The sequence below is a fragment of the Scyliorhinus canicula genome, chromosome 4 (genome assembly GCF_902713615.1).
Source record: "Scyliorhinus canicula chromosome 4, sScyCan1.1, whole genome shotgun sequence".
Taxonomy (NCBI): domain Eukaryota; kingdom Metazoa; phylum Chordata; class Chondrichthyes; order Carcharhiniformes; family Scyliorhinidae; genus Scyliorhinus; species Scyliorhinus canicula.
The window spans coordinates 224,339,897-224,363,457 of NC_052149.1; the positions used below are offsets into that span (position 1 = coordinate 224,339,897).

General features: G+C 46.0%; 1 protein-coding gene across 5 annotated transcripts in view; it reads right to left on the reverse strand.

Moving 5' to 3' along the window:
- Positions 1 to 287: 287 nt before the first annotated feature.
- Positions 288 to 23,561, reverse strand: part of LOC119965404 (prolyl 4-hydroxylase subunit alpha-2-like) — a 153,664-nt gene continuing 130,390 nt past the window's right edge. For all 5 annotated transcript variants that reach the window (XM_038796149.1, XM_038796153.1, XM_038796148.1 and 2 more), the window contains 3 exons: positions 18,183 to 18,251; positions 2,034 to 2,130; positions 288 to 512 (listed from right to left, as the gene is read on the reverse strand). In XM_038796149.1, the coding sequence (XP_038652077.1) occupies positions 442 to 512; positions 2,034 to 2,130; positions 18,183 to 18,251 (237 nt within the window). In that variant the 3' untranslated portion in view covers positions 288 to 441. The remainder of the gene's footprint in view (positions 513 to 2,033; positions 2,131 to 18,182; positions 18,252 to 23,561) is intronic.

The window sequence follows — 23,561 nt, forward strand, 5'->3', positions numbered from 1 at the left end:
GGACTAAAGGATGAATGAATGCTCTGATATTTTCATCCATTTCTTTCTCTAGACTGAAAGGGTCGTTGTTTTCTGCCAGACGGTATTGCATGAGGGTTTTGCTCATGTACGTTACTCATTGCCGCTTAATTGGAATTAGCTTTGTGTTGGGTGTGACCAATCAACAGAAAATACTACAAAGAAGGGATTTAAAAAATTGAATACCACAGTTAGCCTAGTTTTTGGGAGGTGTAGGAGAAGTGCATGTGGGGGCCGGGGGGTTGGGGGGGGGGGGGGGGGGGGGGGTGGGGGGGAAGGTTGAATGGAATGAAAATAATAGCAATGATCTAATCAAAGTGGAATGCATGAGGTGATTGACGCGTGAAGGGGAAAAATCAAGTGTTGTCTGCTTGCTTGTCCTGATAAAGATAGGGAAAGGTATAAACAGCATGGTTCACAAAATCAATCCACTTCTGTTAATCCACACGGTCTCTTGAACTCTTGTCCTCTTTCATGTATCCATTTGTTGGAAACTGTGAATGAAACAAAGCAACGGTTAACGTGAGATTAAAGATCTGCAACACATCAGAGTCATCTAGTGTAAGAATTGTTATTTATAATCTGTTTTATAATCTGACAACCTTTCCCTTCCAGGAAATAAAAATACATTAATCATGACTCTTTCACATGGAGGGGGTCTCTGATATGGATGTGACAGTGGGTGTGGTGTTTGTGGGGGGTGCATCAGATCACTCTCATATATGCATGCTGTGGGGGGAGGGGGGGTGACCCAGCAATTCCCATGGTGAAGGTGGGGAAGTTGCTCCCGCTTGTCATTGGAGGGTGGGGGGGGAGAGGGGGGGGGGCAGGATTTGCATTGTGGCGGAGGAGGGGGGGCTGCCACCGGACCTCGCTATCGGGCCACCCGCTGAAAATGTCAGCCTGATAGCGGGATTCAGAATGGAATCCCAGGCACTCCCCGGCATGCATAAATATGTCTGGAATTGCTTCCAGGTACTGCTCTGAGCGCCAGCGCAAACCAGAAGCGATTCAGTTCCGGTGGGAGAACATCCCAAATGGAGAATACAGCTTCCCAGATCTCACTGTGGTAAATTCAGCTTAAAAAATAAATAAATAATTCTGAAATTAAAAGCTCGTACTAAAAGTTATCATGAAGCTGTTGGATTATTGCAATGTCCTTCAGGGCATTTATTTAGTCTTGTCTATTTAGAACTCTTAACTGACCTGGAAATGGCCCAGCAAAGCTCTCAGTTTCATCCACCTAGGGATGGACAATAAATGCTCATGTCCAGAGAATGAACTTTTCCTTCAGTCTTTGTATGGAGGACATGAGATATTCACCTGTCAGAATAGGGTGAAAATCAAGAGCATAATGGCACTGTGGATGCCAAACCACATGGTGTGTGGCATTTCAAGATGGCAGCTCACGACCACCTTCTCAAGGGCAATTAGGGATGGGCAATAATTGCTGGCCCAGCCAGTGATGCTCCATCTTCCATGATCGAATAAAAAAAAGTCAGCTGCAAGTTCAACTGAAGACAAAGTTGGACAGTTCTGGTGGATATGGTGCTCCAAATTGGAAAGTGCCCATAAGCCAGCAAAAGGGTGTCAGTTTTATTCAGAGAGGATAACTGGCATGAGGAATGAAAGTTAAAAATATGTTGATGGAGTCAGAAATATTTTCTTAAGCTAAGGCAAATTGTTGATATTATGCGTGGGGAACTTTATTCTGCGTTTGGGCTTTTCTTTATTTGACTTGGGAATGTTTGACATTGACACTTGCATGCCAAAGTTGGGAATAAAAACTCAATGCATTCCTGAACACAGGCCAGTCTCATCTGAATATAACCATCAATAAAACTTACCCAAAAAAGAACTGCGAAAAATAGATCTTTTCCACAAAAAGATGTGCCACATCCTGACAGAATCCAGGATGTAAATACCTACAGCCCTCTTCATTCACTTCACACACAAATCACAATAAATAAATATGCATGTGGCTATCAATGGCAGGATATGGTGTAAGAGCTTACCCCATTTACTTCCTACTAATACTGGACAGGCTGCGTGCCGTGTTCTATAATCACCTTCTCCACTTTTAAAAAGATTATACCAAAAGATTGCTGTGCCCTGAAAATTAAAAAAAATATGTTTAAATTGTGCTTATAACAATGCATTAGACAGATAAAATGTTTTCTTTAGAAGTAAAGCTGTCTTATATTTTTCTTTAGAATTAAAATTCAAGGGCACGATTTAGCGGCGTGTTTCTCAGTGCCTGCAGTTCTGGGAACGACCTCGCTATCAAACGGAACTCTTTTTTGGCCTCGGCAGGAACACCACGTTGAGGCCGCACTTACCTCGCTTTCTGAACTGACGAGAGCAGCCCGTTTTAAATGCCACCCTGATCTCGCAACCTACCTCAGATTCCCCACTGGGGCATCCACACCTCGCCTGTTACCTTTTAGGGTGTCCTCGAGCCTCCCCCCACCCCACGTCATAAGGGCAGGGCACCCTGGGCCCTATCCCTGGCACAGGCAACCGGGCACTTTGGCAATGCCAGCTGGCATCCTGGCAGTACAAGCATGGCATCCTGGCATGCCACGTCCAAACTGGCAGTGCCACCTGGACTCCCTGGCAGTACCAAGGGAGCACCGCCAGGATACCTAATTTGCAGCGCCAAGGTGCCAGGCTGGCCATGTCAAGGTGGCTGGCAGTACCAAGGTGCCCAGGGGGCAGAGGGAGTACAAGGCTACAACTCTGCCCAGAGGCCAATCACCGGGGGGACTCCGATGGTCTGGGGGAACCCCCTCAGGTGCCATTACACCTGGTCTGTGTGAACGATGTTACATGGTGAGGTCTCCCAGGTGTGGGCATTCGTTTCCGGGCCTCGGGAGCATTTGGGCGAGATCCAGATTGCAAGATCTTGCAAAATCTCGTTAGATCGCACGAGGCATTCCAAGTATTGCAAAACTCACAGCCTTGTCGCATCAGTGAGTCGAGCGCAATAAGGCTGTTCAATCGCGCCCAAAGAGTTTAGATTGTTTCCCCAATTCCCTTTATGGCATGAAAATTATTGGAACCATGGGTGCGAATCTCCAACACCTCGCTGGGTCGAAGAATTGCCGGGGGGGAGGGCGGCCTGAATCCCGCCCCCGCCGGCCACCGAATTCTCCGGCACCGGCAGCGCGGGTGGGCTCTGGGGTCCTGTGGGGGCGCGGGGGAGATCTGGCCCCAGGGGGACCCCACAGTGGCCTGTCCCGCGATTGAGGCCCACCGATCCGCGGATAGGCCTGTGCCGTGGGGGCAATCTTTTCCTACGCGTCGGCCTTCCACAACAGCCGGTGGGGCGCTAACCACTCTGGTGCCGGCCTAGCCGCTGAAGGTGTGGAGGATTCCGTACCTTTGGGGAGGGCCGACGCCGAAGTGGTTCATGCCACTACGTCCCGCCGGGACATCCCGCCCCATATTTTCTTTTAAAATTTGGAAAGACACTGCATTGTTTGGACATTTGGAAACTGACCTGTGTTACGACCCCTGTTGGTGTTACTAGACATAAGGATTCCAGAAAGGAACCTTGGGTTTATTTTTATTTTTAGAAAATATGTATGAACAGAGTCACAGTTCCGCTAATTAGTTTTAACAACAAGAATTTAAAAATATTAAACAAGAGTGACACAATGGTTAACACTGCTGCCTGACAGTGCCAGGGACCCGAGCTTGGGTGACTGTGGGTGGAGTTTGTATTTTTTCCCACGTGTTTGCATGGGTTTCCTCGAAGATGTGCAGGTTAGGTGCACTGGCATTACTAAATTACCTTTTAGGATGGGTTGCAGGAATAGGGTGGGGGATTGGGCCTTTCGAAGGGTCAGTGCAGGCTTGATGGGCCGAATTGAAAGCAGCAACAGCCAAATCCATTACACAATGGTTGGCTCTGCTGCACAGGCGATGAGTAAAATTTGTGGGAGTGCAATAGTTACAGTGGATTCAATTGTAAGAGGAATAGATAGGCTTTTCTGTGGCTGCAACGAGACTCCAGGATTGTACGTTGGTGCTCAAAGAACAAAGAAAAGTACAGCACAGGAACAGGCCCTTCGGCCCTCCAAGCCGGTGCCGATCATGCTGCCCGACTGAACTAAAATCGTCTACACTTCCTGGGTCCGTATCCCTCTATTCCCATCCTATTCATGTATTTGTCAAGGTGCCCCTTAAATGTCACTATCGTCCCTGCTTCCACCACCTCCTCCGGCAGCGAGTTCCAGGCACCCACTACCCTCTGTGTAAAAAACGTGCCTCGTACATCTCCTCTAAACCTTGCCCCTCGCACCTTAAACCTATGCCCCCTAGTAATTGACCCCTCTACCCTGGGGAAAAGCCTCTGACGATCCACTCTGTCTATGCCCCTCATAATTTTGTAGACCTCTATCAGGTCGGCCCTCAACCTCCGTGGTTCCGGTGAGAACAAACCGAGTTTATTCAACCGCTCCTCATAGCTAATGCCTTCCATACCAGGCAACATCCTGGTAAATCTCTTCTGCACCCTCTCTAAAGCCTCCACATCCTTCTGGTAGTCTGGCGACCAGAATTTAACACTATACTCCAAGTGTGGCCTAACTAAGGTTCTAGATAGCTGCAACATGACTTGCCAATTCTTATACTCAATGCCCCGACCAATGAAGGCAAGCATGCCGTATGCCTTCCTGACTACCTTCTCGACTTGTGTTGCCCCTTTCAGTGATTTGTGGACCTGTACACCTAGATCTCTCTGACTTTCAATACTCTTGAGGGTTCTACCATTCACTGTATATTCCCTACCTGCATTAGACCTTCCAAAATGCATTACCTCACATTTGTCCGGATTAAACTCCATCTGCCATCTCTCCGCCCAAGTCTCCAAACGATCTAAATCCTGCTGTATCCTCTGACAGTCCTCATCTCTATCCGCAATTCCACCTACCTTTGTGTCGTTTGCAAACTTACTAATCAGACCAGTTACATTTCCCTCCAAATCATTTATATATACTACGAACAGCAACGGTCCCAGCACTGATCCCTGTGGAACACCACTTGTCACAGCCCTCCAATTAGAAAAGCACCCTTCCATTGCTACTCTCTGCCTTCTATGACCTAGCCAGTTCTGTATCCACCTTGCCAGCTCACCCCTGATCCCGTGTGACTTCACCTTTTGTACCAGTCTACCATGAGGGACCTTGTCAAAGGCCTTACTGAAGTCCGTATAGACAACATCCACTGCCCTACCTGCATCAATCACCTTTGTGACCTCTTCAAAAAATTCTATCAAGTTAGTGAGACACGACCTCCCCTTCACAAAACCATGCTGCCTCTCACTAATACGTCCATTTGCTTCCAAATAGGAGTAGATCCTGTCTCGAAGAATTCGCTCCAGTAATTTCTCTACCACTGATGTAAGGCTCACCGGCCAGTAGTTCCCTGGGTTATCCTTGCTACCCTTCTTAAACAAAGGAACAACATTGGCTATTCTCCAGTCCTCTGGGACATCACCTGAAGACAGTGAGGATCCAAATATTTCTGTTAAGGCCTCAGCAATTTTCTCTCTCGCCCCCTTCAGTATTCTGGGGGAGATCCCATCCGGCCCTGGGGACTTATCTACCTTTATATATTTCAAGACGCCCAACACCTTGTCTTTTTGGATCTCAATGTGACCCAGGCTATCTACACACCCTTCTCCAGACTCAACATCCACCAATTCCTTCTCTTTGGTGAATACTGATGCCAAGTATTCATTTAGTACCTCACCCATTTCCTCTGGCTCCACACATAGATTCCCTTGCCTATCCTTCAGTGGGCCAACCCTTTCCCTGGCTACCCTCTTGCTTTTTATGCACGTGCAAAAAGTCTTGGGATTTTCCTTAACCCTATTTGCCAATGACTTTTCGTGACCTCTTCTAGCCCTCCTGACTCCTTGCTTAAGTTCCTTCCTACTTTCCTTATATTCCACACAGGCTTTGTCTGTTCCCAGCCTTCTAGCCCTGACAAATGCCTCGTTTTTCTTTTTGACGAGGCCTACAATAATCTCTCGTTATCCAAGGTTCCTGAAAATTTTCTGAAGTATTTATCCTCCTTTCGCACAGGAACATGCCGGTCCTGAATTCCTTTCAACTGACATTTGAAAGCCTCCCACAGATGTTGATTTACCCTCAAACATCATTCCCCCAATCTAGGTTCTTCAGTTCCCGCCTAATATTGTTATAATTAGCCTTCCCCCAATTTAGCACATTCACCCGAGGACCACTCTTATCCTTGTCCACCAGCACGTTAAAACTTACTGAATTGTGGTCACTGTTTCCGAAATGCTCCCCTAGTGAAACTTCTACCACCTGGCTGGGCTCTTTTCCTAATACTAGGTCCAGTACAGCCCCTTCCCTAGTTGGACTGTCTACATACTGTTTTAAGAAAGCCGGCAGCATAATCAAAGATCCGTCCCACCCGGATTACTCACTCTTCCAACTTCTTCCATCGGACAGACTCAAAAACACCTTCTTCCCCACTGTCACCAGACTCCTAAATGACCCTCTTATGGACTGACCTCATTAACACTACACCCTGTATGCTTCATCCGATCCAGTGCTTATATAGTTACACTGTATATCTTGTGTTGCCCTATTATGTATTTTCTTTTATTCCCTTTTCTTCCCATGTACTTAATGATCTGTTGAGCTGTTGCAGAAAAATACTTTTCATTGTACCTCCGGTACACATGACAATAAATTAATCCAATCCAATCCAAGAAGCCCTTCTGGATGCTCCTTACAAACCCTGCCCCGTCCAGGCCTCTAGCACTAAGTGAGTCCCAGTCAATATTGTGGAAGTTGAGGTCTCCCATTACAACAACCCTGTTGTTTTTACTTGTTTCCAAAATCTGTCTACCTATCTGCTCCTCTATCTCCCGCTGGCTGTTGGGAGGCCTGTAGTAAACCCCCAATGATGTGACTGCACCCTTCTTATTCCTGATCTCTACCCATATAGCCTCGCTGCCCTCTGAGATGTCCTCCTGTTGTATAGCTGGGATATTCTCCCTCACCAGTAGCGCAACTCCACCGCCCCTTACATCCCCCTCTATCCCGCCTGAAACATCTAAATCCTGGAACGTTTAACTGCCAATCATGTCCATCCTTCAACCAGGTCTCTGTAATGGCAACAACATCATAATTCCAAGTACTAATCCAAGCTCTCAGTTCATCTGCCTTAGCAGGAATACATCTTGCATTGAAACATATGCACTTCAGGCCACCTGACCTGCTGTTTTCAGAAACATTTCCCTGTCTGCTCTTCCTTAGAGCCATACTGGCCCTATTCCCTAGTTCTCCCTCAATGCTTTCACCTTCTGAACTTTTGCTCCAGTACCCACCCCTTGCCATACTAGTTTAAACCCTCCCATGTGACACTAGCAAACCTCGCGACCAGGATATTTATGCCTCTCCAGTTTAGATGCAACCCGTCCTTTTTATACTGGACACACCTGCCCTGGAAGCTCCCAGTGGTCCAGATAACGGAAACCCTCCCTCCTACACCAGCTGTTTAGCCACGTGTTTAGCTGCTCTATCTTCCTATTTCTAGCCTCACTGGCACGTGGCACAGGGGGTAATCCCAAGATTACAACCCTGGAGGTCCTGTCTTTTAACTTTCTGCCTAGCTCCCTGAACTCCTGCTGCAGGACCTCATGCCCGTACCTGCCTATATCGTTAGTACCAATATGTACAACAACCTCTGCCTGTTTGCCCTCCCCCTTCAGGATTCCCGCTACCCGTTTGGAGACATCCTGGACCCTGGCACCAGGGAGACAACATACCATCCTGGAGTCTCTTTCACATCCACAGAAGCGCCTATCTGTGCCCCTGACAATAGAGTCCCCTATGACTATTGCTCTTCTGCGCTTTGACCCTCCCTGCTGAACATCAGAGCCAGCCGTGGTGCCACTGCTCTGGCTGCTGCTGTTTTCCCCTGATAGGCTATCCTCCCCGACAGTATCCAAAGGGGTATAGCTGTTCGAGAGGGGGACAACCATAGGGGATTCCTGCACTGACCACCTGCCCCTTCTGGTGGTCACCCATTTCTCTGCCTGCACCTTGGGTGTGACCACATTTATATGACTGCTATCTATGACTCTTTCCACCACCTGCATGCTCCTAAATGCATCCAATCGCTGCTCCAACCGAACCATGCGGTCTGTGAGGAACTCTCGTTGGGTGCACTTTCTGCAGATGAAGCTAGAGTCAAGAATCTCTCAAGGTGGCGAGACGCCATTCTGAAGGGGGAGGGTAAACATTGGTACAAATAACATAGGTAAAAAAAAGGGATGAACCCTGAAGGTAAAATATAGGGATTTAGGAAGAAAGTGGAGAAGTCAGACCTCAAAGGAGTCATAGAACATAGAACATTAGAACATAGAACGTTACAGCGCAGTACGGGCCCTTCGGCCCTCGATGTTGCGCCGACCCGTGAAACCATCTGAAGCCTATCTGACCTACACTATTCCATTTTCATCCATATGTCTATCCAGTGACCACTTAAATGCCCTTAAAGTTGGCGAGTCGACTACTGTTGCAGGCAGGGCGTTCCACACCCCTACTACTCTCTGAGTAAAGAAACTGCCTCTGACATCTGTCCTATATCTATCACCCCTCAATTTAAAGCTATGTCCCCTCGTGTTGGTCATCACTATCCGAGGAAAAAGACTCTCACTGTCCACCCTATCTAACCCTCTGACTATCTTATATGTCTCTATTAAGTCACCTCTCAGCCTTCTCCTCTCTAACGAAAACAACCTCAAGTCCCTGAGCCTTTCCTCGTAAGACCTTCCCTCCATACCAGGCAACATCCTAGTAAATCTCCTCTGAACCCTTTCCAAAGCTTCCACATCCTTCCTATAATGTGGTGACCAGAACTGCACGCAGTACTCCAGGAGCGGCCGCACCAGAGTTATGTACAGCTGCAGCATGACCTTGTGGCTCCGAAACTCAATCCCCCTACTGATAAAGGCTAGCACACCATATGCCTTCTTAACAGCCCTATTAACCTGGGTGGCAACTTTCAGGGATTTATGTACCTGGATGCCGAAATCTCTCTGTTCATCTACACTACCAAGAATCTTGCCATTAGCCCAGTACTCTGCATTCCTGTTACTCCTTCCAAAGTGAACCACCTCACACTTTTCCGCATTAAACTCCATCTTCCACGTCTCAGCCATGCTCTGCAGCTTCTCTATGTCCCTCTGTATCCTATAACATCCTTCAGCACTATCCACAACTCCACCAACCTTTGTGTCATCTGCAAATTTACTAACCCATCCTTCTACACCCTCTTCCAGGTCATTTATAAAAATGACAAACAGCAGTGGCCCCAAAACAGATCCTTGCGGTACACCACTAGTAACTGAACTCCAGGATGAACATTTGCCATCAACCACCTCCCTCTGTCTTCTTTCAGCTAGCCAATTACTGATCCAAGCCGCTAAATCACCTTCAATCCCATACTTCCTTATTTTCTGCAATAGCCTACCGTGGGGAACCTTATCAAACGCCTTACTGAAATCCATATACACCACATCAACCGCTTTACCCTGATCCACCTGTTTGGTCACCTTCTCAAAAAACTCAATAAGGTTTGTGAGGCATGACCTACCCTTCACAAAACCGTGTTGACTATCGCTAATCAACTTGTTCTTTTCAAGATGATTATAAACCCTATCTCTTATAACCTTTTCCAACATTTTACCCACAACCGAAGTAAGGCTCACAGGTCTATAATTACCAGGGTTGTCTCTACTCCCCTTCTTAAACAAGGGGGCAACATTTGCTATCCTCCAGTCTTCCGGCACTATTCCTGTTGACAAAGACGACATAAAGATCAAGGACAAAGGCTCTGCAATCTCCTCCCTGGCTTCCCAGAGAATCCTAGGATAAATCCCATCTGGCCCAGGGGACTTATCTATTTTGACATTTTCCAAAATTGCTAACACCTCCTCCTTTTGAACCTCAATTCCATCTCGCCTGGTCGACTGAACCTGAGTATTCTCCTCGACAACATTGTCTTTCTCCAGTGTAAACACTGACGAAAAATATCCATTTAACGCTTCCCCTATCTCCTCTGATTCCACACACAACTTTCCACTGCTATCCTTGATTGGCCCTAATCTTACTCTAGTCATTCTTTTGTTCCTGATATACCTATAGAAAGCCTTAGGGTTTTCCTTGATCCTATCCGCCAATGACTTTTCGTGTCCTCTCCTCGCTCGTCTTAACTCTCCCTTTAGGTCCTTCCTGGCTAACTTGTAACTCTCAAGTGCCCTAACTGAGCCTTCATGTCTCATCCTAACATAAGCCTTCTTCTTCCTCTTGACAAGTGCTTGAACTTCCTTAGTAAACCACGGTTCCCTTGCTCGACAACTTCCTCCCTGCCTGACAGGTACATACTTATCAAGGACACGCAGTAGCTGTTCCTTGAAAAAGCTTCACATTTCGATTGTACCCATCCCCTGCAGTTTCCTTCCCCATCCTATACATCCTAAATCTTGCCGAATAGCATCATAATTGCCTTTCCCCCAGCTATAATTCTTGCCTTGCGGTATATACCTATCCCTGCCCATTGTGCTCACCTACATCTAAATCTAACACCTGGCCGGGTTCATTACCCAGTACCAAATCCAATGTGGCCTCGCCCCTTGTTGGCCTGTCTACATACTGTGTCAGAAAACCCTCCTGCACACACTGCACAAAAACTGACCCATCTATAGTACTCAAACTATAGTATTTCCAGTCAATATTTGGAAAGTTAAAGTCCCCCATAACAACTACCCTGTTACTCTCGCTCCTGTCGAGAATCATCTTTGCAATCCTTTCCTCTACATCTCTGGAACTATTCGGAGGTCTATAGACAACTCCCAACAGGGTGACCTCTCCTCTCTTGTTCCTAACCTCGGCCCATACTACCTCAGTAGACGAGTCCTCAAACGTCCTTTCTACCGCCGTAATACTTTCCTTGATTAACAATGCCACCCCCCCCCCCCCCCCCCCCTCTTTTACCATCTTCTCTGTTCTTACAGAAACATCTAAATCCTGGAACCTGAAACAACCATTCCTGTCCCTGCTCTACCCATGTCTCCGAAATCGCCACAACATCGAGATCCCAGGTACCAACCCATGCTGCAAGCTCACCCACCTTATTCCGGATGCTCCTGGCGTTGAAGTAGACACACTTCAAACCAGCGTCTTGCTTGCCGGTGCCCTCTTTCGAACTTTTAACCCTATCCCTGACCTCACTACTCTCAACATCCTGTACACTGGGACTACAATTTAGGTTCCCATCCCCCTGCTGAATTAGTTTAAACTCCCCCTGATCTCACGATTACTACCACTGCCATGTGCTAGTCAGAGTACAACTAGTAGGATTTACGTGGCTGAAGAGATAGATAGATAGAGAAATACAGCACAGAACAGGCCCTTCGGCCCACGATGTTGCGCCGAACTTTTGTCCTAGGTTAATCATAGAATTTTGGACAATTTGTCATGGCCAATCCACCCAACCTGCACATCTTTGGACTGTGGGAGGAAACCGGAGTACCCGGAGGAAACCCACGCAGTCACGGGGAGGATGTGCAGACTCCACACAGACAGTGACCCAAGTCGAAATCGAACTTGGGACCCTGGAGCTGTGAAGCAATTGTGCTATCCACAATGCTACCGTGCTGCCCTTAAGAAGTTAACCTACACTCCCTTATTCTACCCTAATCCAAGTACCTATCCAATAGCCGCTTGAAGGTCCATAAATTTTCCGACTCAACTACTACCACAGGCAGTGCATTCCATGCCCCCACTACTCTCTGGGTAAAGAACCTACCTCTGACATCCCCTCTATATCTTCCACCATTTATCTTAAATTTATGTCCCCTTGTAATGGTGTGTTCCACCCGGGGAAAAAGTCTCTGACTGTCTACTCTATCTATTCCCCTGATCATATAAACCTCTATCAAGTCGCCCCTCATCCTTCTCCGTTCTAATGAGAAAAGGCCTAACACCCTCAATCTTTCCTCGTATGACCTACTCTCCATTCCAGGCAACATCCTGGTAAATCTCCTTTGCACCTTTTCCAAAGCTTCCACATCCTTCCTAAAATGAGGTGACCAGAACTGCACACAGTACTCCAAATGTGGCCTGACCAAGGTTTTGTACAGCTGCATCATCACCTCACGGCTCTTAAATTCAATCCCTCTGCTAATGAACGCTAGCACACCATAGGCCTTCTTCACAGCTCTATCCACTTGAGTGGCAACTTTCAAAGAACAATGAACATAGACCCCAAGATCTCTCTCCTCCTCCACATTGCCAAGAACCCTACCATTAACCCTGTATTCCGCATTCAGATTTGTCCTTCCAAAATGGACAACCTCACACTTGTCAGGGTTAAACTCCATCTGCCACTTCTCAGCCCAGCTCTGCATTCTATCTATGTCTCTTTGAAGCCGACAACAGCCCTCCTCACTATCCACAACTCCACCAATCTTCGTATCATCTGCAAATTTACTGACCCACCCTTCAACTCCCTCATCCAAGTCGTTAATGAAAATCACAAACAGCAGAGGACCCAGAACTGATCCCTGCGGTACGCCACTGATAACTGGGCTCCAGGCTGAATATTTGCCATCCACCACAACTCTCTGTCTTCTATCGGTTAGCCAGTTTGTTATCCAACTGGCCAAATTTCCCACTATCCCATGCCTCCTTACTTTCTGCATAAGCCTACCATGGGGAACCTTATCAAATGCCTTACTAAAATCCATGTACACTACATCCACTGCTTTACCTTCATCCACATGCTTGGTCACCTCCTCAAAGAATTCAATAAGACTTGTAAGACAAGACCTACCCCTCACAAATCCGTGCTGACTATCCCTAATCAAGCAATGCCTTTCCAGATGCTCAGAAATCCTATCCCTCAGTACCCTTTCCATTACTTTGCCTACCACCGAAGTAAGACTAACTGGCCTGTAATTCCCAGGGTTATCCCTAATCCCTTTTTTGAACAGGGGCACGACATTTGCCACTCTCCAATCCTCTGGTACCACCCCTGTTGACAGCGAGGACGAAAAGATCATTGCCAACGGCTCTGCAATTTCATTTCTTGCTTCCCAGAGAATCCTTGGATATATCCCGTCAGGCCCGGGGGACTTGTCTATCCTCAAGTTTTTCAAAACGCGCAACACATCTTCCTTCCTGACAAGTATCTCCTCAAGCTTATCAGTCTGCTTCACGCTGTCCTCTCCAACAATATGGCCCCTCTCATTTGTAAATACTGAAGAAAAATACTTGTTCAAGACCTCTCCTATCTCTTCAGACTCAATACACAATCTCCCGCTACTGTCCTTAATCGGACCTACTCTCACTCTAGTCATTCTCATATTTCTCACGTATGTGTAAAAGGCCTTGGGGTTTTCCTTGATCCTACCCGCCAAAGATTTTTCATGCCCTCTCTTAGCTCTCCTAATCCCTTTCTTCAGTTCCCTCCTGGCTATCTTGTATCCCTCCAGCGCACTGTCTGAACCTTGTTTCTTCAGCCTTACATAAGTCTCCTTCTTCCTCTTAACAAGACATTCAACCTCTCTTGTCAACCATGGTTCCCTCACTCGACCATCTCTTCCCTGCCTGACAGGGACATACATATCAAAGACACGCAGTACCTGATCCTTGAACAAGTTCCACATTTCACTTGTGTCCTTCCCTGACAGCCTATGTTCCCAACTTCTGCACTTCAATTCTTGTCTGACAACATTGTATTTACCCTTCCCCCAATTATAAACCTTGCCCTGTTGCTCGCACCTATCCCTCTCCATTACTAAAGTGAAAGTCAGAGAATTGTGGTCACTACCTCCAAAATGCTCCCCCACTAACAAATCTATCACCTGCCCTGGTTCATTACCAAGTACTAAATCCAATATGGCCTCCCCTCTGGTCGGACAATCTACATACTGTGTTAGAAAAGCTTCCTGGACACACTGCACAAACACTACCCCATCCAAACTATTTGATCTAAAGAGTTTCCACTCAATGTTTGGGAAGTTGAAGTCGCCCATGACTACTACCCTGTGACTTCTGCACCTTTCCAGAATCTGTTTCCCAATCTGTTCCTCCACATCTCTGCTGCTATTGGGGGGCCTATAGAACACTCCCAACAAGGTGACTGCTCCTTTCCTATTTCTAACTTCAACCCATATTACCTCAGTAGGCAGATCCCCCTCGAACTGCCTTTCTGCAGCTGTTATACTATCTCTAATTAACAATGCCACCCCCCCACCTCTTTTACCATCCTCCCTAATCTTGTTGAAACATCTATAACCAGGGACCTCCAACAACCATTTCTGCCCCTCTTCTATCCAAGTTTCCGTGATGGCCACCACATCGTAGTCCCAAGTACCGATCCATGCATTAAGTTCACCCACCTTATTCTAATGGTGTGAGGGGGAGGGTTTCGGATTCCTGGGACATTGGGATCGGGCCTGGCAGAGGTGAGAGTAATACAAACCAGGTAAGTTACATCTGGGCAGAACTGGGACTGGTGTCCGAGGGGGAGTATTTGTTCGAGTGACTGGGGAGGGTTTAAACTAAAATGGCAGGGGGGTGGGAATCTCTGCAAGGAATCATAGAATTTACAGTGCAGAAGGAGGCCATTTGGCCCATCCAATCTGTACCGGCCCTTGGAAAGAGCACCCTACCTAAGCCCACACCTCCACCCTATTCCCCGTAGCCTAGTAATCCAACTTAACCTTTTTGGAACACTAAGGAAAATTTAGCATGGCCAATCCACCTAACCCTCACATCTTTGAACTGTGGGAGGAAACCGGAGCACTCAGAGGAAACCCATGCAGACACGGGGAGAATGTGCAGACTCCGCACAGACAGTGACCCAAGCTGGGAATCGAACCAAGGATCCTGGAGCTGTGAAGCAACTGTGCTAGCCACTGTGCTACCGTGCTGTCACAGGAGGGGGAATCAGGGTCAAAAACAAAAGACAGAAAGGGGAATAAGTAAAGCGATAGGCAGGGAAGCCAAGGGCCAGAGGGTTTAGCTCACTGGGCTAAATCGTTGGCTTTTCAAGCAGGCCAGCAGCACTGTTCGATTCCCGTACCAGCCTCCCCGAATAGGCGCCGGAATGTGGTGACTAGGGGATTTTCATAGTAACTTCATTGAAGACTACTCGTGACAATAAGCGATTTTAATTTTCATTTAATTTCAAACAGGCTTTAAGTGAAAAATAAAGGGAATGGGACAAGTAATTTAAAAAAGACTAGTCTTAATGTTTTGTGCCTTAATGTGCAGAACATTCACAATAAAGTGGATGTATTAATTGTGCAAATAGATGTAAACAGGTATGATATAGTCGGGATTATGGAGACATGCTGCAGGATGACCAGGGTTGGGAATTAACCATCCTGGGGTATTGAGGAAGGACAAACGAAAAGGAAAAGGCGGTGGAGTTTAACTCCACCTTAAACGGTGGAGGTTAAGGTGTTTTCCCCTTAAAACATTGCTGTTTAAAGGGGAAATTAACAAAATAGTGAGGAAAGATAATTAGTTCTGACGATGTGGTGTCTGTATGGGTAGATCTGAGAAACACTAAGGAGCAAAAAACGTTAGTTGGGTTTGTACATATACCCCCAAACTGTAGTACTTATGTTGTGTCATCCAACAGGGAAATAGAGATGCATGTGATAAAGGAAAATCTGTATTTACGGGTGACTTTCATTTGCAAATGGACTGGGAAAATCAAATTGGTAACAATACCGCGGAGGAGGAATTCCGAGAGATGGTTTTCTGGTCCAATCCATTGAGGAATCAACTAGAAAGCAGGCCATCTTGGAATGGGTATCGTATCATGAGAAAGGAATAACTGGCAATATAATTGTGCATGGGGTACCACAGGGATTGGTGCTGGGACCCCAGTTATTGACATTATATATGAATGATTTAGATGAGGCAACTGAATGAAATTTGCTGATACAAAACTGGATGAGAGGATGAGCTGTGAGGAGGATGCAGGGATGCTTCAGTGTGATGTGGACATGTTGAATGAGTGGGCAAATACGTGCTAGATGCAGCATAATGTGGGTAAATGTGAGGTTATCCACTCTGGTAGCAAAAAAAGGAAGGCAGATTATTATCTAAATACCTATAAATTGAGACAGTTGAATGTGCAAAAAGACCTAGAAGTCTGCGTACACCAGTTACCAGTTGCTTAAGGTAAGCAAAGCATGCAGGTGTTAAAAAAGGCAAATGTTATGTTGGTCTTCATAGCGAGAGGATTTGAGTACAGGAGGGGGGATGTTTTGATGCAATTATACAGGGCCTTGTTGAGACCACACTTGCAGTTTTGGTTTCCTTATCTGAGAAAGAATGTTCTTGCTATAGAGAGAGTGCATCAGAAGCCTACCAGACTGATTCATGGTATGCCCGATCTGACATACGAAGAGAGATTGAGTCAGTTAGGAACGTATTCACTGGAGATCAGAAGAATGAGGGCAATCTCATTGAAACCTACAAAATTCAACAGGACCTGACATAGCAGATGCAGAAAGGATAGTTTCAATGGTGGAGGAGTCCAGAATCAGGGATCACAATCTGAGAATACAGGATAGATAATTTAGGACTGAGATGAGGAGAAATTTCTTCACCTAGAGAGTGGTGAGCTTTTGGAATTTTCTACCACAGAAAATATCTGAGTCAAAAATATATTTTTCAAGGAGCGAGATATAGCATTGGGGCGAAAGTGATCAAAGGACTTTGGAGAGAAAGGCAGGAACAGACTATGATCATAATGAATGGCGGAACAGGCTCAATAGGCCGAATGGCCGACTCCTGCTTGTATATTCTGTGCATCACACCCCAAAAACTCCATTGATCCCAATCTTGAAAATTTCACTTGTGCCAGCATTCATACCCTGGGCGGGATTCTCTGATCCTGAGGCTAAGTGTTGACACCGTCGTAAACACCGTTGCGTTTCCTGATGGCATCAACATGGCCTCAGGATCAGCAATTCTGGCCCCTACAGGAACCAGCATGGCACAGGAGTGACCCACGCCACTCCAGCTGCCGATCCCAGCATCAGATGAGCGCCGAGGGTCCATGCATGCGCAGTGAGACCGTCGCAATTTTCACGCATGTGTAGTGTCTCCCTTCTCTGTGCCGGACCTGACGCATCATGACATAGGGCTACAGGGGCAGGCGGGGATCATAGGAGGCCCCCAGCCCGAGAGGCCGGCATGCCGATCGGTGGGCCCCGATCGCGGGCCAGGCCACAGCAGAGGCACCTCCCCCAACCGGGTCGGACCTCCCCTCCCCCCCACAGGCCACCCCTGGACCCTTCCACGCTGAGGTCCCGCCGGGTAAGACTAGGTTAGAACGGGTTTTTCGGTATGGCCACTCAGCCCATCCCAGGCGGAGAATCGCCAGGGAGCCCGGAGAGTGGCCTCCGGCCAGCGCCACCACCAATTCTCCGCTCTACGTAGAATCACGTCCCACGTCGGGGACCGTCGAGACCGAGCTTTGAAGGGTGATATTTATCAGGGGATGGGAACATTTCTGAAGAACTAATTTAGTGACAGATTTAGTTAGGCATAAGTATGAGAGCTGAGGAAAAACTTTGACTTGTGCTAATGAAGGAAGAATGAATAGAACATAGAACAGTACAGCACAGAACAGGCCCTTCGGCCCTCGATGTTGTGCCGAGCAATGATCACCCTACCCAAACCCACGTATCCACCCTGTACCCGTAACCCAACAACCCCCCCCTTAACCTTACTTTTTAGGACACTACGGGCAATTTAGCATGGCCAATCCACCTAACCCGCACATCTTTGGACTGTGGGAGGAAACCGGAGCACCCGGAGGAAACCCACGCAGACACGGGGAGGACGTGCAGACTCCACACAGACAGTGACCCAGCCGGGAATCGAACCTGGGACCCTGGAGCTGTGAAGCATTGATGCTAACCACCATGCTACCCTGCTGCCCCACTTGTGCCCCACATTGTGGAATGATTGTCACCAGATAACTCTCCCACAATTTTGACTGGACACTTATCCATCCACTTCACAATTAATCAAGTACAGAAAACAAACAATGAATTGGCAATGCAAAGCTTGTGTAACAGTTACCTTCTTTGGATATATGGCAGCACCAAAGTCAGGAAATACTGTGGCTCCTCCTGCAGGAACGTCACTCATCTGGTATAAAGAATTGCAAACAGATTTGTAAATACGGTGCCAAGTGACTGTTTCGTGAGGCTGCTCACATCTTCAATGAATGCAGTTAAAGCTATGGAAATCTTGATTTGAAACAATCACTTTTATGTTAACCGCATGCAGCTGATGCAACATAACCCATTACAGAGACTGGAGCTGCACACAGTCAACATCATCGGAAGCAACATGTATAAAAATAGAAGACAGCATGACTTAACAAATGACAGAGAGAATGGAGCACAACCCCTGCCTTTGCATCTCACATCTTAAAAAGCCCCTCATTTTTATTTGAATCTTGCTGATGGAGAGTCACGGCTCTCACCACCCCATCTTTCTCTTTCGCTGACCTGCAGTGCTGTTTGCTGTTTAACTTTCTTACTCTTGCTAAATGTAAATATGTATCCTGGTTTCCCCTGTCGTTCCCCACTCACAACTCCATCTCCCTTGCCTTCACCTGGTGTATCTCCTGTGGCTGAGAAACTGGCCAGGGGTGCCACTGCACACAGAGTTCTATTCCGGCCTTGTGGAATACTGGACAAACGTGCAATAATGGGTCACCAATGATCCTATCAGCTCATGAAGTGGGTAGGTAGGTGCTTGGCTTCCACACTGCAAACCCACACAGCAGCACAGTTGGAGAGGTTGGTGGGGAGAAGGCTCAACCTCCATCATCCATACCTGCATGTTAATGGTTTAAGGTTGAGCATCAATCTAAAGTATTCTTTTTGCTTCATTAGGATTTTTAAAAACTCTCTTCTTTGGGCATGGAGTTCCTGTCGAAGATGGTTCACAGGGCAACCACAGGTAACTTGCACATCTCTACATTTTGTTTGCAAGCTTGGGCAGTGAATATGACTACTGTCATGAAATGAGTATGTGTGCATACTAGCAGGACTCACTGGATTGTGTTCAGTAGTATAAACCCAAATTGACTATCCCTCCCAAAATGTAGGAATTTCAACCTAAAGATAATAAGGTTGAATTACAGACTTGTGAATTTGCAACTGGAACATCTACTCACTGAATTACAAGATCTTGGTTACTGAGGATATAAATACTGGTTCCGCATATATGGTCCTTGCCACTAAATGGCACACTAACCTTTGGCATTCGTTCAGACAGATTGAGTGAACATTTGGAAGCTTGACAAGCTGCTAGGCCATAGGAAGGAAGGATAGTTGGCCCTTGGCCAGTGCTTAGTTCAGTTCAGGTGGATGGGCTCGATGACCAAAATAAGAGAACCCTGGTCCCAATGATTCATATCAGTATCTAAAAAAAATGACATGCTCCCCAAGTCCTAACCTTAGCTACTCTCCCATTCCTAACCAAGGCTCCCTCTGAAAAAGAAAAGTCCTGATCCTCTTACCCTGCAATAAGTAATGCAAAATTTATTAATATTTGCTATAATCCGCACTACATAATCTGAAAATACTGCATGATGTCACCTAAAACTTTTTGTTCATGCAGGCTTTGTTGAATTTAATAAAAGAGCCATTTAAAAATAAATTTGATGGATATTCAGAATACTTTTCTGATACTTTCAGATATGTTGGGATCAGGCAAACATGACAAAGATTTATAAAATGCTGCACTTAAAAATAAAGCATGTAACAATTAAACTGATAATGGACGTTGCAAATTCTGGCACAGAACAGCCAACAGGACAGACAGTGAACATTGAGGGGGCAACAGAGTTTCAGACATTACACCACAAAACTCCACATTTCACAAAATGCATTCCACAAAGAAGTAACTTTCTGAGTGCTGAAGCAACATTACTGTAAGCGCCCCTTCACGGCACGTGTAGAAAAAACCCATTCATCCCAACTGTTGAACAAGTCATCAACTATTGGTATTGACTGAGCAATGAAAGACTGTCAAGATGCACAATGCATGATTTCAGTGCCTGCACAAAGCCCCCTACTTCAAAGGAATTACAATTACTGAGCATTTACCCTGTGCATTTTACACTACCAATTGCTGGGAATGATGTCCTGAAAGTTTTGCACCGATCACAGCACTTCAATAAATAGATCTACTGGATTCCACAGAGAATACGTAAAAGTTACAATACTCAAAGAGGAGATTCAGCCCAAACATTTTGTGTTGGCGTTTACTCTCCATATGAACAAGAAACCTTTTTAAATTAAAAATTAATCGTACACATTATCAAAAATGTCAACTCCTTGAAAAACACATGGAAAAGCCAGCATCAGAGATTTTTTAAGTTAGTTGCTACAAGTCTTTGTCAGAACTTGAGTGGTCAAATTTGAAAGCTTTTTAAAAATAAATTTAGAGTACCCAATTCTTTTATTCCAATTGAGGGGTAATTTAGCGTGGCCAATTCACCTACCCTGCACATCTTTTTGGATTGTGGGGGAGAACGTGCAAACTCCATTCAGACAGTGACCTGGGGCCGGTATTGAACCTGGGTCCTCTGTGCCATGAGGCAGCAGTGCTAACCACTGCGCTACCGTGCTGCCCTAAATTGGAAAGCTTCTTAATGATACTGCTGAGGGGAAACTAGGACATATCCAAGGTAACCAAGAGGGATGAGGAGAAAGGTTACAGGTCAAAGGGAAGCATTTTGATTCAAGATCCAACCACCTCTGAGCCAAAACTCAAAAACAGCCTGATCTAGATAGTTAGACCCACAAAATGAAAAAGAGACAAGTCAGTGAATATGAAAGTTAGGCTCCAATAAGATCAGCTTGCTCAGAATTTGAAGGCCACATTATGAGACTTGGGTGGGCCAGTTTGTAAGTGCTCATAGTTGCACATCTTAATAATTCCTTCTTTGAGCCCATGCCAATATGCATCCATTATACTTCTGTGAGGTGCATTGGGATATCTTCTGACATTAAATGTACTGTTTAAATGCCAGTTTTTGTTATAAAAAGACAAACCACAGGATACATGGCTTTGTAACAGAAAGGAAGCTGCACAATGTGACTGATGGGTCTGAATTTAACTCCAAGTGCTTTGAGTGAGTTAAAGTCAGGCCTTACCTCTCTGTGAAAATGCATGTCATCATTTCACCTTGATCTGTAGTCCTCCTCTCCCCTTGTCCCTTTGTACTTTAGTCAGTCCTCAAAAGAGGATTGTTTGAGCTGACCAGAAGGCAGGTGCTACTCAATACACAAACCTATCATTCTCTCTCAGATGCTGGCTTCTCAATGTGCATTTTCTGCTGTTATTTCCAGGCTCCAGCAAATGCTGTTTGCCCTATTTTTAAACTCCATTGCTGCAGTATCGATTCAGCACAAAGATAATAAGATGGAAAAAAAGGAATAAACATGTTGGACATAAGCTCCAGGCACTGATGCACACAGATGCAATAAGAAAAGTGTTCAAGTTAGAGTCAGTTTATAGCCCATATTGCAAATTACTCTTACATATTATCATAAACAAACATGCAAAAATAGAACTTAAAAGTTAAAAACCTTAAAGGAGGGAATACAAAGCTCAAGTGCCTGCTAAATACATCTGAGCTTCAACAGATCTGAATTTCTGCCACTTCCATTCAGATTTTTGCTCAATCTCTTCTCCTGCCTTTTTGACTTGCCCATAATCACTAATAATGCTCTCTCACAGGAGATAAGTTTACACCATCATTGAATTCACGAAGCAACACCCCCCACCATCCACCCACCTCTCCTCACCAATGCTAAAAGGCCGATGAGATTTTAGTGGCCTAATCTCACCAACCTTACGTTTTCTTGTTATTTATGTCACTCTTACTTGACTGTTGGGCGTATCTTTTCTGGTTAGCCTTCAAGTTTTTTGGAGAATTGGTTGACTTGAAAGGAGTAGACAAATAAGGCAGGCAATCCTTGGAAAGTCATTCAGAAGGAGCCAGTGAAATTTGTCTCAAAGAGATCACCGGGACTGAGTACAGAGGGAGGAGAATAATAGTGTCATATGGGGCTGGGTTTTCCGCCCTCCCTGCGGTGTTTTAGGTGGCAGTCCTTCATTGGCCAGCAGCGGAATGTTCTAGTCCCACCAATGGGTTTTGAAGGATGCGGTGCATGGTCAACGTCGATTCTCAAGAAAGATAAAAGGAAACTATTTTTAACATTAACCACACTGAAAACAAGAAAATGAGGCAACAGGACGGCAGCAGGATTTCTGGTCTCGGTCATAGAATCCAAACGTTTTTTCCCTTAGAATCCCTACAGTGTAGAAGTGCAGAAGAGGTCATTCAGCCCATCGGGTCTGTACCCTGTGAAAGAGCACCCTACATGGGTCCACACCCCCTGTCCTATCCCCGCAACCCCCCTCCCCCCCCCCACTCACAACCTGTGCATCTTTGACTGCGGGAGGAAACCGGAGCACCCAGAAGGAAGCCACACAGATAGGGAGAATGTGCAAACTCCACACAGTCACCCAAGGCCGGAAATGAACCGAAATCCCTGGCCCAGTGAGGCAGCAATGCTAACCAGTATGCCACCGTGTCGTCACTAAATACTTTTGTGGTCACTTTTGTGGTTCTATTACGAGCTTCAAAACATTTTCCAATGCAGTGAAAATTAGGTCGCAGGGAGGAGGAATCCAGTACCAATAATATGGAAAGTTTATCTAGGTTAGCCTCAGCATGGATATTAATAGCATTCCTTTACATCACAGCAGCAGAATACAATGACAGCTTGTGTTGCTGGATGGATATTAAAACAAGTTTCCCCCAAAAACCTATTCTCCCTTTCTGATGGTCTTGACCATTTGCTGGGGTTGGTGATTTAAGTTGATTGTAGAAACAGTTGGGCGCAATAATGCTTAGCCGGGAAGGTTGAGAGGTGGAACAGTTCTCCTCAAATACCATCACTGTGCAAACACACTTTGGGAAGCAAAGGTTTAAACACATGATTGCTGTACACTGATCCCTGTCAGAGAGCAGGAGGACAGCAGGTGAGCACTGTATCCATTGTTCCTTTCCTGCAATCGATCGGGCTGAATAGATTAGCAGATGACCATACAAGGGCTGCTGGAATCATGGAGCTGTAACCCTTCCGGTGGAAAATGGAAATGAAAGAAAACTGCTTACTCGACAAGTGAGGCAAGAGATTGCCACACAGCAAAGTACAACTGCACAGAATCCTTTGGTTCCTTTATATCGATTGGGGAATGTGGACAGGAAAAGGCTCAGATTATATTTTAAAAGGACAGGCTGACGAGGTGAGCTTCTGGCAGTCTGATATTATCGCCATCCCAGTAAACTGCAGGTTTAACAAATAGCAAAAGCAACAAGAGTCATATTTCTGCAGAATATGAACCAGCACATGCACTTTCTTCCAA